At 37.3% G+C, this 13,344-nt stretch overlaps 1 protein-coding gene across 2 annotated transcripts in view; it reads left to right on the forward strand.

Annotated features, from left to right (window-relative positions):
- LOC121319707 (inositol 1,4,5-trisphosphate receptor type 2-like) overlaps positions 1-13,344 on the forward strand; it is a 123,569-nt gene that overhangs the window by 98,876 nt on the left and 11,349 nt on the right. For both annotated transcript variants that reach the window (XM_041257408.1, XM_041257407.1), the window contains 7 exons: positions 790-915; positions 2,547-2,722; positions 3,623-3,787; positions 4,250-4,433; positions 7,037-7,161; positions 10,353-10,518; positions 10,867-11,027. In XM_041257408.1, coding sequence (XP_041113342.1) covers positions 790-915; positions 2,547-2,722; positions 3,623-3,787; positions 4,250-4,433; positions 7,037-7,161; positions 10,353-10,518; positions 10,867-11,027 — 1,103 coding nt within the window. The remainder of the gene's footprint in view (positions 1-789; positions 916-2,546; positions 2,723-3,622; positions 3,788-4,249; positions 4,434-7,036; positions 7,162-10,352; positions 10,519-10,866; positions 11,028-13,344) is intronic.

Below are 13,344 nucleotides of genomic sequence, written 5' to 3' on the forward strand. Positions count from 1 at the left end.
CAAAACTTTAGGCCATAACTGTAGCAGCTGGTAGTGAATCTCATGAGTATTGAGAGAAAATGAATGCTGACATGGAAGGCAGAACGCTTGATGGCAGGCAGTAAGAAAGTGTCCGAAGGGCAGAATAAACAGGTTAGGTTTTGTATCTAGCTGCTGTGGTTCCATAAGCAGCTGGGGTATTTAGCTGCAATTCAAATCCAGCAAATTCCAATTTTCTGCGCCAAAGCCCAGTAGTGATGTTGACCTAATCATATTGTTCACATTATTTGTGCTGCTAAACTTGTTTACTAGTGGTCTCCGAAGTTGTATAAGGATTTTACCAACAACAGTGGTGAAGTTAATATTTTTCCTAATTTAAGGTTATGTTTTATTATCTTTGGACCCTTCTCACTGCCTCATCCCTTCTCAACTATACATTTCTATACATGCTCTTCACACCCAATGCTTTCTGTGCTGGACTGAACTGTCCGTTTCAGAGACAATATTTTAAAACCTTCCCAGATGATTTAACCTAATCAACCTTTGGCTCTGTGTCTAAATACTATGGGTTCTGTTCAGTTGGTATAAATGGTTTAAATGATTCAAATGGGACCCCATTTTTACAGACAGTAATAATCACATGCACTGTTAATGTCAGTTGTTTGACTTTTTATACCTTTTATTTAGAGCCACCTCTGTTTGGATCAATTGAATAGACCCCTATGTGTCAGCAGTATAGGGGGGCATTTTGTTGTCTCTCAATTTGTCTCTTTAGACCTCATCGTTTTTTGTGAAATGTTTTTCTTTCAGACAATCCAGCTCTGTTTTGGTTTTCCCGGCACATCTCACTATGGGGAAGCATTTCATTCAATTTGGCAGTTTTGGTAAACCTGGCAGTTGCACTGTTTTATCCTTTTGGGGATGACGGGGATGAAGGTAGGAGTCGTTTGTCTAATAATGTAATGCATGCCTCTATTTCAGTGGTTTCCAGCCTTTTTTAATGTAGGACCACTTTGGTGTTTGAACGTTTCCCATGGACCACTTGCCACACATTTTTTCATAACAGCATTTTGAAATTAATTTTATGTGTGTATGTACAGCGCTTTTTCATGCTTCTCCATCACATACTCTCACAAGCACTCCCTAGAGACAGCTCAGAGCATTTACACAATGTATTATTATGCTTTTTCCTTTCATCGCCATTCTAAGGACTTCTCTAAGAACATGACATGGAAAAAAAAAAATCTTGCAACTTGATTTTTTTCAGGTTGAAACAACACTGCCTTGTTCTCCTCGTGGATATTTCCATAATTAAATGAATTATTGCGTTGAATTTCATGCTTGTTCTTCATACTGACGTGGAAGGCTGATTCATATTTAAACATCCCAGTAAGGAGGTGCTTGTATGTTTTAGTAAAGGCGTGTCTGATCTAATATATCTGACACATTTCAGTTTTGTTGTTTTTCCATTTCTGGATGATACGCGCTTTTATATGCATTAGGGTACAAATCTGTGAAGTCATGCATCAGCTCAAAAACCCATTTAAAAAAAAAAAGTAGCAGTTTTGTTAACAGCGAAGCTATGAAAATAGTGTTTTTGAAGGTTTCATTTTCTGCATATCACTGTTATCCACCGTGGTAAAACAAAATTGAAGACCTGCAGTATACTCTAATATTCTTTTTTTTTTTTTAAACACACACTTTTGTTATTGCAGGGATCAATTGATAGCAATAATATAAACAATCAAAAATCACTGCCCACAAATGTTGGTTTTAAATGACAGCTTTAGTCACGCGATTCCAGCATAAATTAGCAAAACAGTACACCTCCGTCTACTGGTAGACTCAGAGGAGACAACCGAACACATTGGTTTAACACTGGTTAAGTCTTCATGCTTACAAATCCAGGTTTTTTTCTGTGGTTGTCAGGCTGAGCAACCATCATGTTAGCTGTAGTGAGGGCTATGTCTATCAGTGTTTTTAATTAGCTGCAGTATGAACCAGTTGTTTCCTTCCAAAATCCTGATTATCACACCCAGGAACTGAAGTGGGTTTCATTAGTATCAAACATGTGTTGCCCGTTATTAATATTGTATCATAATATCCACATGGCACTCCCAGAGCTTGACATTTTTATGTCATACCCAGATGGAGTGGCTTTGCCCATCTATTTCACACCGTAAGTAGAAAATAATGTCATTCTAGTGCTCTTTGAATCAGTCAGCAACCTTTCACCCTTAAGCAGATCACAACTCTCAACTAGGCAGTGTACGGTATTGTCATGTTTATACGTAATATGTTTAGAGTTTGACTCGGCAGCAAGATCATTTTAATGTGACCCCAACCCCCGTACTTACATACATGCATACACACACAATACCATCTGGAGCAAAATTATTAAAACGTGCCTTTTAAAAAAGCTTCATAATAGACAGAGAGAGGAGAAACATTTATAGTTTAATGTATTCTTTAGTATTTGTTTCATCAGCCGAAGCCTGGAATGTTGTTGTTTTTTTTTTTTTTTTAATTCTCAGAGCTGATTGTTACCCTTGTTTTTTCCCCTACAGGCACTCTCCCTCCTCTGATCTCGGCTCTGCTCTGGGCAGCAGTCGCATTCAGCACAGCTATGCTTTTTGTGTTACCGAAACCAGGGGGGATTCAGCCATTCCTCTTATCTGTTATGCTCAGGTCTATATATACACTAGGACTTGGCCCTGCATTGATACTGCTTGGTGCTGCTAATGTAAGTAATGAACCTTCAGAGTAGAGTTGTCGCTAATCTACATAATGAGGATTCTTTCTGTGTAAATGTATGAATCACTTCCCATTATTAAAAAAAAAAAAAACCTAACAAAAAATATATTTGAGGAAGTGGTAGTTTATGTGTGCTTGTTTGGATCATCCCGAACTATAACAAAAACATAAGAAAAGGAATAACTGAATGCTGTCAATACCAGAGTTAAAAAGGATCAGATTTATCTGATACACAGTAAGACTGATACCTCTTGGCCTCTTGGTACTTTGCCATCAACCTTCTGTATGCTATAACAGACTTGGCAGTGTTTTAACTTGAATATTAAGGTCAGAAGTTCCTCAGTGTTCTCATTTTACAAAGAACGCTCACTTTAGGCACTGCATTGAAAATCAGAAATATACAGGCATTTCATCAGAAAGGTGCAAAAAGGCACAGTAATGTTTTAAAAAGTGAAATGTTTTTCTATTATTCTAAACAACATATTTTGCAAGGGAAAGACAGGGACTACAGCTGTGCTGATAGCTAGTATAGTAATATTACAGTACATAGATAGTACGAAGTTAAGTGAATGAAAATTGTTACCAAAAGGGATAGCACATCCAAAGCAGGTGAAAACAAAATAGCTTTTTTTAAATTTATTTATTTTTTATGTAATTTCTGTCAGACAGCGATTGTGTTTAATACTGTTCTCCGAATGTAGTTTCTAATTTCAAAAATAATCTAAGAATAAAATAAAACCATGTTATTTGTGCTCTTGTGGTACATCTTTCACATTTGTGTGAAGGTGTTTATTTCAGGAGTCCAGTCATCTCCATGTCTTGTTTCTGTAAATAGAAGCCACTCCAAGTCTCTTGGCTATTTTTACCATTTCTCTTTCTTTTTTTTTAGCTTTGTAATAAGATAGTGTTTTTGGTGAGCTTCGTTGGTAACCGTGGAACATTCACACGTGGATATAAGGCTGTTATCATGGACATGGCGTTTTTATATCATGTTACCTACGTCATTGTTTGTATGCTGGGCCTTTTTGTCCATGAATTCTTCTATAGCTTTTTGGTGAGTGGGATTATATTTTATTTTATTTTATTTATGTATTTATTTATTTTAAACATCTGCACAGTATAAACTGTGGGCTTATAAACTAATAGGTTATAGAAAATGTAGCATGTCTTGCACTTGAAATATCTTTATTAGACTGTGATTGGCACCCATCGTGGACATAATAATGTTTCCTCAGTTAATATAGTCCAAGATTTAAAATGACCTTCATCTCTGTCTGGGGAAAGGAATTTGCCCAAAAATTCATCATTATGAACTGCTTCTCTTTGCATCAAAAATACAGTTTACACATTTGCACTTAACTGGTTGACATAAATGTAATACAGACTTAGGAGCCAGCCTGGACCAGTATTTCAGGGGGTTCAGTTGAGCTCTTGGTAGCATCTGGTACGGGGTGGCAACACTGGGTCTGAATTGATTTGTCAGTGGTGTTTATGGAAATGTGTGCTTGCTCCACAGCTCTTTGATCTGGTGTACAGAGAGGAGACCCTGCTGAATGTAATCAAGAGCGTCACGAGGAACGGGCGTTCCATCATCCTCACAGCTGTGCTGGCCCTGATCCTCGTATACCTCTTCTCCATCATTGGCTTCCTCTTCCTCAAGGATGACTTCCGCATGGATGTAGACAGGCTGTCCACGGCAGGTAACTCTCATGTCTCTTCAGTTTCGAAGGCTGACAGTGGTTAGAGGACTATCTGTATCACTTTGCCCCTTCCCATGTACATGCAGGTTGCGAAGTGTTGCCACTGGACCCAGCTGTGCCTCGGAGGATATATTAGTATATAATATATATATTGTGAAAGATTCTCTCACTCTCACGGTTCGTTGCCCCTTTAAGACCAGACCCAGGACACGGAAATGGATTTTGAAACGCTTATTCGCTATTTTTAATAAACACAAATGAATACAAACAAAACAGAAACAAACATCTAACTCCCTTTGGGGCACTAACTAAACAGATACTGGTCCCTCACTGACCACAGGACGGCTAAGCTGTTTACCTGTCACACAACCTTCCTGGTACGACTGCTCTCACTCACACACAGTCGGGCTCTTTCCTCAGCAGCCCGGAACAGACTGGCTGCCTCTCTTAAATACCCTGCACCTGGCTCTAATTAACAACTACCACCAGGTGCAGGGAATTACTAAACAATTAAACAATTACACAATTAAACCCAACTGTGCATTCTCACAAGGTTTTCAGCAGGGAAGGATTTTATCCCCCTCCCTGGTACCTTACACAATATATGTGTGTGTGTGTGTGTGTGTGTGTGTGTGTGTGTGTGTGTGTGTGTGTGTGTGTGTGTAACAAATTAATGCACTTACCCATCACACACGATTTCCGACTCAGTCACCAGTTTTCTGTACAAAGCCCATCTCTTCAGTGTTACAATGTACTTGTTTAACTGTCACAGTCTGCAGTTTTTTGTTTTTTTTTGTTTGGTTTTGCTTTTCCTGGCATGGCAAATCAGTCTGTCTTCTTTTATTGTGCAGTTACACAACGCTTCCTCCAACAACAAAGCAAATGAGACAAGGCCCGGTAATGTAAAAATGAATCATTAAACAGTTTTAAATGCTGTGATTACTTTTTTTTTTAAAACTGCGATCTTTAGTTGTTTTTGTGCATTTTCATTTGCAAGTGAAATACTGTGATATTAGCGCCTTATTGAGCACTTTATTTTGCAGTTTTGAATAGTGATTTTGGATACTGTTTTATTTCTGGAAACTGATTTTATTTTATTTTTTTAAATCTTTCCTAAATTGCATTGCCATTTACATTTTACGCAGTTCTGTGCGTGGATAAAATTTTGATTTAATTTTGCGGTTAGTTCGTTAATGGGGAATTTTGCATACCGCTACAATATGTACTCGATTTAAAAGTATGTACTGTATTACAGTTCACATGTCATCTATTTTGTCAAGTGATATTTGCAGAATCATATCGTTCTGAATTAAATTAAAATACTACTTCTGTTGAAAATATAGTACTGTACTAATAAAACCAACTAAAGTACATCTAAATGGAAGCCTACTTATTTTAAAACACAGTCCTTTCAGCCATGTATTTTCTGACATTGTTTCTTTTTTGTGTTCCCTGAAAAAAACGAACAAGTGTTTTGTCTTTTACTGCTGTGTTGTTCCCCAACTCGTGTGCTAACAATTTTCAATGAAAGACCCCTCTGGATGAGTCACACTGGTTTAAACATCACTGAAGTCATAATTTTATAGGGTTGGATATGCGAGTGCTGACTGTGTATCAATAAATATCTCTAAATATGGAGTAATCCTGAATCTTTCAGAAAGTCTATAGCACAGTTTGTATCAACTACCAACAGGAGTACTTGATCAAAACTAGTCCTGGGATCTCTTGATTTATCATCTATTGATTTATTAGCTCTTTCTTATCATCATGTTGTAAGTGGTATGCATCGTGTTTCCCAGATTTGTGTAGTAAATGTATCAACAGATCTTTTGCATGTAGAATTATAGATCTTCAAAAGGAGCATTTGTCAGGAAATGTTTTCACAGCTGCAGAAGAGGCCGCTCTTTAAAACCCTTCTCTGCCTTTTCCAAAGCAGGCTCTGGATTAACAATGTAAATTGGATCCTGCTAGTAGAGAAATTCCATAATACATAACTACATTTGTCATTTTATCTTTGCTTTTTATTCATTAAATGGTTGACTGAGAATCATGTTCTGTACCAATAGTAACTCATCAAGTCTCTTGGGGCCTGAATCAATAATAGATCACCAGTGAGGTGTTTGAACATGTGTCTGGAAAGAAACAGGTCTCTGTTTGTAGTAAACCATGCAGAAGTAAATGGTTTGAAAGTGTGAATTAAACACATGTTTCATATGAATTCTTCATGTGCCTTGTGTTATCTTGGTGGTGCAATTGGATGGACCATTGAAAATGGTTACTATACAATTGTACTGTACAGTTGTATATAGCCTCTTTCATGAAAGCATATCTGAGTATCTGTTAAGGTTATGGTGCATGAATAATGAGAAAAGGCCAAATCAAAGCATACTGTATGTCCCTAAGCCTAGGTTTCTAACACATGTGGCCTCCCTTTGAGAGCTCCTTTTTAGACTTATGATACTGAGTTCTATGTTCATCTTAAAAGTATGCCGTGCTAATATAAATACACGTAGTTCATGAAAAAAGATAAACTTTACAAATAGACCTTTTTTAATTGAAATGTTTGAATTGGTAGAGATTTTGAAATGTCATGTTCCTTACAGAAACAGAGGCCGACGGGACAGAGAGAGTCTGCGACACTTTGCTGATGTGTATCATCACTGTATTAAACCAGGGCTTGAGGAACGGTGGGGGAGTAGGAGATGTGTTGAGGAAGCCTTCAAAAAACGTGAGTGATGTTAAAACCGCTGTTTTTTGCCAGTAATCTCTTGCTGCTTAGTGATATAGAACTTCAGCAGTATTGCAAGCTGAGGTTTTATGCGCTTACAATGTATGCATTGTTTATCAGTGAATTACAAGAATTATTAACCTGATTCATATCAAAACCACCACTGACCATTTCCCTGTTTCACTTAGGGGTCTATTTTAATGTTACCCTCCTAAGATGTATGAACTAGAATTTTCATTTCAGTAATATTAATAAGGGGTCAATGAATCACCCCTGAGGAAAAAATACCAGCAGGATTAGTTAAGTGATGGTGCCCATCGATGAAAGCAGGTGAAGGTAGTTCACAGCAATAGGAGTTATGCATCCTGAGCCGAAGTCAAGGTCGCTAACAGAAGTCAAAATCAACTGTCACACGGTAGAGCCTTCATCTAGAAGGTACTGTCACTATTAAAAAACAATTTTCTCATTATTTTCTTTAAAACAACAATTTTAAACCTTGATTTACCCTGAAAAAATAAAAAGCCAGCACTGGCGTGGATTGATATTAAGTTTGATTCACAGCATCTGTTGTGACATTCCAGTGGGTATCTACCATTTGATTGCTAATAGTACTGAATCTTTTCTAATATTGAATTAAAGTGTGGCAGTATTTAGACCTGCCGCTGTCTAGATCATTAAAATCAACCACATGTAAGGTTTACCTAAAATTGAGATTTGAAGTTAGAAATGAATACAAAACAGCCTGCAAAATATTCCATCATGACGAGCACGTGTATCATAATGTAATGTACCTGACTACTATTTAGTCATAACTTGAAAAACACGCCTAGACTGTAAGAAAGGCACTAGATGAAACTCTTGTCTGACTTAGTTATTGTAGGTTTTACTGCATTGTGACTTTAGTGTATGTAATAATATCGCTGGGCCTCTTATGGATGAAATGTAATCCCAAGATCCAGTCTTGCTTTGTTGAATCTGTACTGTATTTATGAAGACAAAGAAAAGATACGGACATGAACCCACAATGTTTTACTTACCCCAGCACCACAGCATAAGGAGGAAGCACCTGCTGGCTTGTTAATGAGTTTTTGCATATTTACATTATTGAATATAACTTTAGCAAATTTTCCAAACTCCATTGTTTATTTGATGATCTCAAAGATTAGCATTAAGCAAGTGTGCCCAGGAATCCTAAATTAAAATACTAAGTTGTATGTATTTGGCTTTTACTTGCGTACTGTAAGTCTGGAGGAGGCACAGCAGCTTTGCATCTCATAGGCAGTTTGAAATGAAGGGCATTTTGATCACCGGTTCTCTTGGCACAGCATCGTACACGAAGTTCTGTGATTTATGCAATAGATCACCCTGTCGAGTTCACATCCCAGATGGAGATATATCGTAATCACCTTACAGTTACTGAGATTGCTTTGGATCTGCCAAACTGTAATTTAGAGAAGCCTCCCTTGGGTTTCAAGTTCAAGGTATTTTGGAATACTTGATGATGGTATTGGTGTTGATGATCTAGGCAGGAAGTGCCTCTTTTGTCATAGAGCCATATGTGCAACCTGCTGATAGACCCACTAGTGGCATGTGACGAGGTCTTTTTGGGGATCACTGTTAATGTGTTTAAAAATTTTAAAAAAAAAAAGTAACACTGTTTGCAAATCTTGGGTAACTTCCTGTTTGTTTACACTTTACACAGTACTGTTTTCTCATATTTGTGTTGCCAGTGATCACTTTAAAATCTGTCTGCCTTCCCTTGGGATAAAAGAGTTCCTTTTCTTGGTAAGACTGGGAGATTGAGGCTGTTAAGAGAACTGGAGAAATCTTTCAGTCATGAGGCGTTCTGTAAATAGAATCTGCAGTTCATAGTACACTTCTACACATCATGTTTTATTTTTAGTTTTATACATATATTCAGAATGCTGTTTAAAGTGTATTTTCTGCCTCATACTTTCTCAGAAACTGTAGAATGACATGTGTTGTCCTTTGTTACCCTTGAAGACACAGGTTCCCCTTGCACAAGACAGGGCCCATTATTAATTTTGTGCTGTAAAGAAGTTTAGGAAAACAGATCTGAAAGCACTTTTAAAACAGGCTGTTCTGTAAGCTTTCTGTTTAAAATATCTTGTTATATAAGGCACTCTTTTTGCCTATGTTACTCATCTGCTATTGTCCTCCTGTCACGGATCTGTGTTTCTTGTGCCATTGCTTCCTGGGTCTCAGGGGGCTATGTGACAAGGAAGCAGTCTGTATTATCCTGTATGAATTATTTTCAAACAACCAGAATAGCCTTCACCACAAGGAAGTGAAACAAAATACTAATACTAAAATAAATTTTCATCAATGGTACGTCTACAAGCAAAGGACCTCTCAATCCACTAGATTCTGTGCCAAACCAGTTAAGACACTAAATTAGATTGTAACAATATCAGATTTTGGGTTGTTATTATGGATGTCCCTTTGAGTTATGATTGGTCCAGGCTGCATTTGTGCAGCCAGGGGAACTGGATATATCATTATTATACAATCTTTTTTTACATGACAAACTGTGACAAATAAGCTGCATACAGTGATATTAATCAATTAAACAGAATTTAGGAAGAATAGTGTATTAAGTTACACCTTTTTTATTTTCCTGGTACCCCTATTGTTGCTGTGGTCGATTGTAAGTGGTGCATCACGTGCAAATTATGTCTGAGTAGAACTGGAGCTCATGCTTTTCGAAATTGAAAGTATTTAATTATGTCGGCTTTAAAGTGACTAAGATCAGATGTCTGAGGAAGCAACCTAGTGCAATCACTGCAAACAAATGTAAAAATGAATCACTTCTGATTTAAAACAGCACTGAGATTTAGTGCATGTCAGCAAAAAAAATGAAAGCTAGTACTAATTTGCCATAAATCTAGGTGCTGTTTTAAATTATAAGCGATTCCTTTTTACATGCTTGTCCACTAGAAAAGTTAGTTCGTGTTTAGTATGCTGGTTTATTGTGGCCCATTACTATACTACATATGACTTTATGTATAAGGTTCTTATACTTGAATTAAATCAATGCAACAACAGTGTTCTACCTCTTTGAGTTAAACCTTGCTGTGAGTGAAGCAGCAAAATGAAATTCAGCTCTCAGAAAAACAACGACGACAGTGGTAAATCAGGAAGCTAATAAGACCCATGCCTCTTTGTTTCAGGAGCCTCTGTTTGCTGCCCGGGTTGTGTATGACCTCCTCTTCTTCTTCATTGTGATCATTATTGTTCTCAATCTAATCTTTGGTGTTATCATTGACACCTTTGCTGATCTAAGGAGTGAGAAGCAAAGGAAAGAAGAAATCCTGAAGACCACATGCTTCATCTGTGGTTAGTGTCTGACACCTTGCTCTGTGTAGCCAGTAAGACTAAAAATAAACTTTGTTATAAATTTAGACAATGGTTAGGATGAATTTATCATTGTCCTTTCTCTCAACTTAACTGTATTATAAGTGTGTCCTGTATTTCACCACCTTACAGCCCATCTGTATTTTATATATGATGTTTTATCTTTTATTCAATCTTTCTATTTCAAATAGAGAACTTAATAACTAATAATGATTTTAGATGTTTGACTCTTAGAGGACACATTATGTAAGATTGTTTACTGCATAATGTAATATATTATAAAGCAAACTGTGCACATTTTTCTTTTAAACTTAACTGTTCTTGCTGCAGGTCTTGAGAGAGACAAGTTTGACAACAAGACTGTTTCTTTTGAGGAGCACATCAAGTGTGAACATAATATGTGGCATTACCTGTACTTCTTAGTGCTTGTTAAAGTAAAAGACCCAACTGAATACACAGGACCTGAAAGTTACGTAGCACAGATGATAAAGGTAAATCTGCTTATGATATCAAATTGCATGGGAATGCACGTGTGTATTTGAGCTTTTTAGAAAGTATGTGTAGCCTAGAGCCTGAATCCTGGAACCTATAGCCTGGATGTCGCCAGTTCGAGTCCAGGCTGTTCCATTTGCGACCGTGGACGGGAGTTCCCAGGGGGCGACACACAATTGGCCGAATGCCACCCTGGGGGGAGGGTTTAGGTCGGCCAGGGTATCCTCGGCTCACCACGCACCAGTGACCCCTGTAGTTCGGCTGGGCATTATTATTATTATTATTATTATTATTATTATTATTATTATTATTATTATTATTATTAAATGTCTTGTGGGGGGGGGGGGGGTCTATCATTTCTAAAATCTTGTTTTTCTGCTTTACATTTGTAAACTAATGCAACTATTTTGTTACAGCAAATTCTTATTTCAAGTCTAAAGTTAGACAAAACCTACAGTCATGTTTTAAATACCCACTGAGTGGTCTGTTTTATCCCCTAATTGACCCTTATATAAATGCGTCCTCCCACGGCACAAATATACATTAAGTGTTATACATTTACCAGAGTCTCCATTTCTGTGCAGATTGTCTCATCCCTGGGAATTGGAACTGGCTAATAGATGAGGCATTAGTATGAACAGGCACATCCATTAGCACGACGTATTAGCAAATTCTCCTTTGGCAAAAAGAAAACCTGATTGAGAGTGCCTTTTATGCAGTAGTACGTGCTAGAGAAACACATGCAAAAGAGAAAAGGTTGAATGTCACAAACCAATTAAAGAGAGGTCAGAAATCGTTCATTTAACTAAAAAGAGGCTGATGTGTACACCCACAGTAAAATAATTTAATTGGAAATGTTGTTAAGCAGAATCAACTTTTACTGAAAATAAGTGCATCGGATAGTACAGTGTGTTATTTTGGTTCTCATGGGTGAAATTAAGTATCTTTCTAGTGGCTCTTCAAGGAATTAGCATGCAGCACTTGCGGTGATAACATGTGACTATAATAGACAGTGTTTGCACTGAGCTATTGCCTGAAATGAAATCGTCTTGGGTGTCTGCAGAGATGAACTCTTGTGTGCACATGTTTGCTTGTTTGTGCTCAGACTAGCAATGGAGTGGGTCTGAGGACAATGTTGTTTGGTAGGTTCAGTGTCTGGATTGCTGTCCCTTGGGTACCAGATCTTTACTACTGTATGTGCCCTAACTATACTGTCGTGATTCAAACCTTTTTAAATTCATAATGCAAGAGCTTATTATTTATGGCCAGTTGTGAAGTACTTTATTATTTTTGGCCTGAGAACATTTGAGACCATGTGACAGTTCATATTGTAGAATAGGATCTCCTGGCTTTCCAGGCCACATGAGACAGAGGCTGAAGAGTGAGATTCAAGAGGAAGCTTGAAAGAGAGGTCCAGGAGCTGCTACAGTGTGCTTCAGGTTCTGGGTTAAGGGCAGTCATTGTGAAAATAACAGTATACCTTGTTTCTACTCCTTGAAATTTTGAAAGTGTGTGTGCAAATATATTGGAAGTGGCTGACTAGTCATATGACATGCATTAGATTGCTGGTCTCCTTCCAGACGGTAAAGTGATGGTAGAACAATGTTAAATGTTGCCATTCAACAAACACTTTGTTTTCTCAATTTGAAAAGGCTGATTGTAATGCAAGGCAGTGAACGTGTTGTTAGTGATGAGAAATACTAAAAGTCAGTGAATCTGCAAACATAATAAAATGCGATTTGGAGACAAATACTGCAATACATTGTGATAAGAGATGGGTGATCTGTGTTACTTGCTGTAAGAAAATGGCAACTTTAAATTCTGTTGCTGACCCATCATTTGAAAGGTCTGTGCTCTTAATTTAGTTTACCAAAATAGCCAAAAAAAATCCAAACAACTGTACATGAACTTTAATGTTCAATATCAGATCCCTTGATGAGATATTGGGCAGAATTTTCAAAAAACAGTGTTATTGTTTCGAACTCGTGGAATAGTAAAGAGAGCTTTAGTAGCAAGTGATTTTCAAACAAATGTGTTAATTAAATCAATCCATTAATGCTTTGGAATTGAGTCGATAAGATCGTTAATGAATGCATTTCTTGTTAAAAAAGCATCACTTCCTGTCTCAGCGACTAAGAGGGGAATTTGTTAATCCAAATGCATGTTAACGAGATAAAAAAATTAGTGGAAGCATAATTCGCTGTTATGGAAACTACTAGCGTACAGTGAGACAACTCTCTCACCTGCAAGCAGCAGCCAAATGGAAATGAAATGAAAAATAATGGGAATATCTATTTTGTAAACTTCATTTAAAAT

Source organism: Polyodon spathula, chromosome 8 (assembly GCF_017654505.1).
Source record: "Polyodon spathula isolate WHYD16114869_AA chromosome 8, ASM1765450v1, whole genome shotgun sequence".
NCBI classification, from domain to species: domain Eukaryota; kingdom Metazoa; phylum Chordata; class Actinopteri; order Acipenseriformes; family Polyodontidae; genus Polyodon; species Polyodon spathula.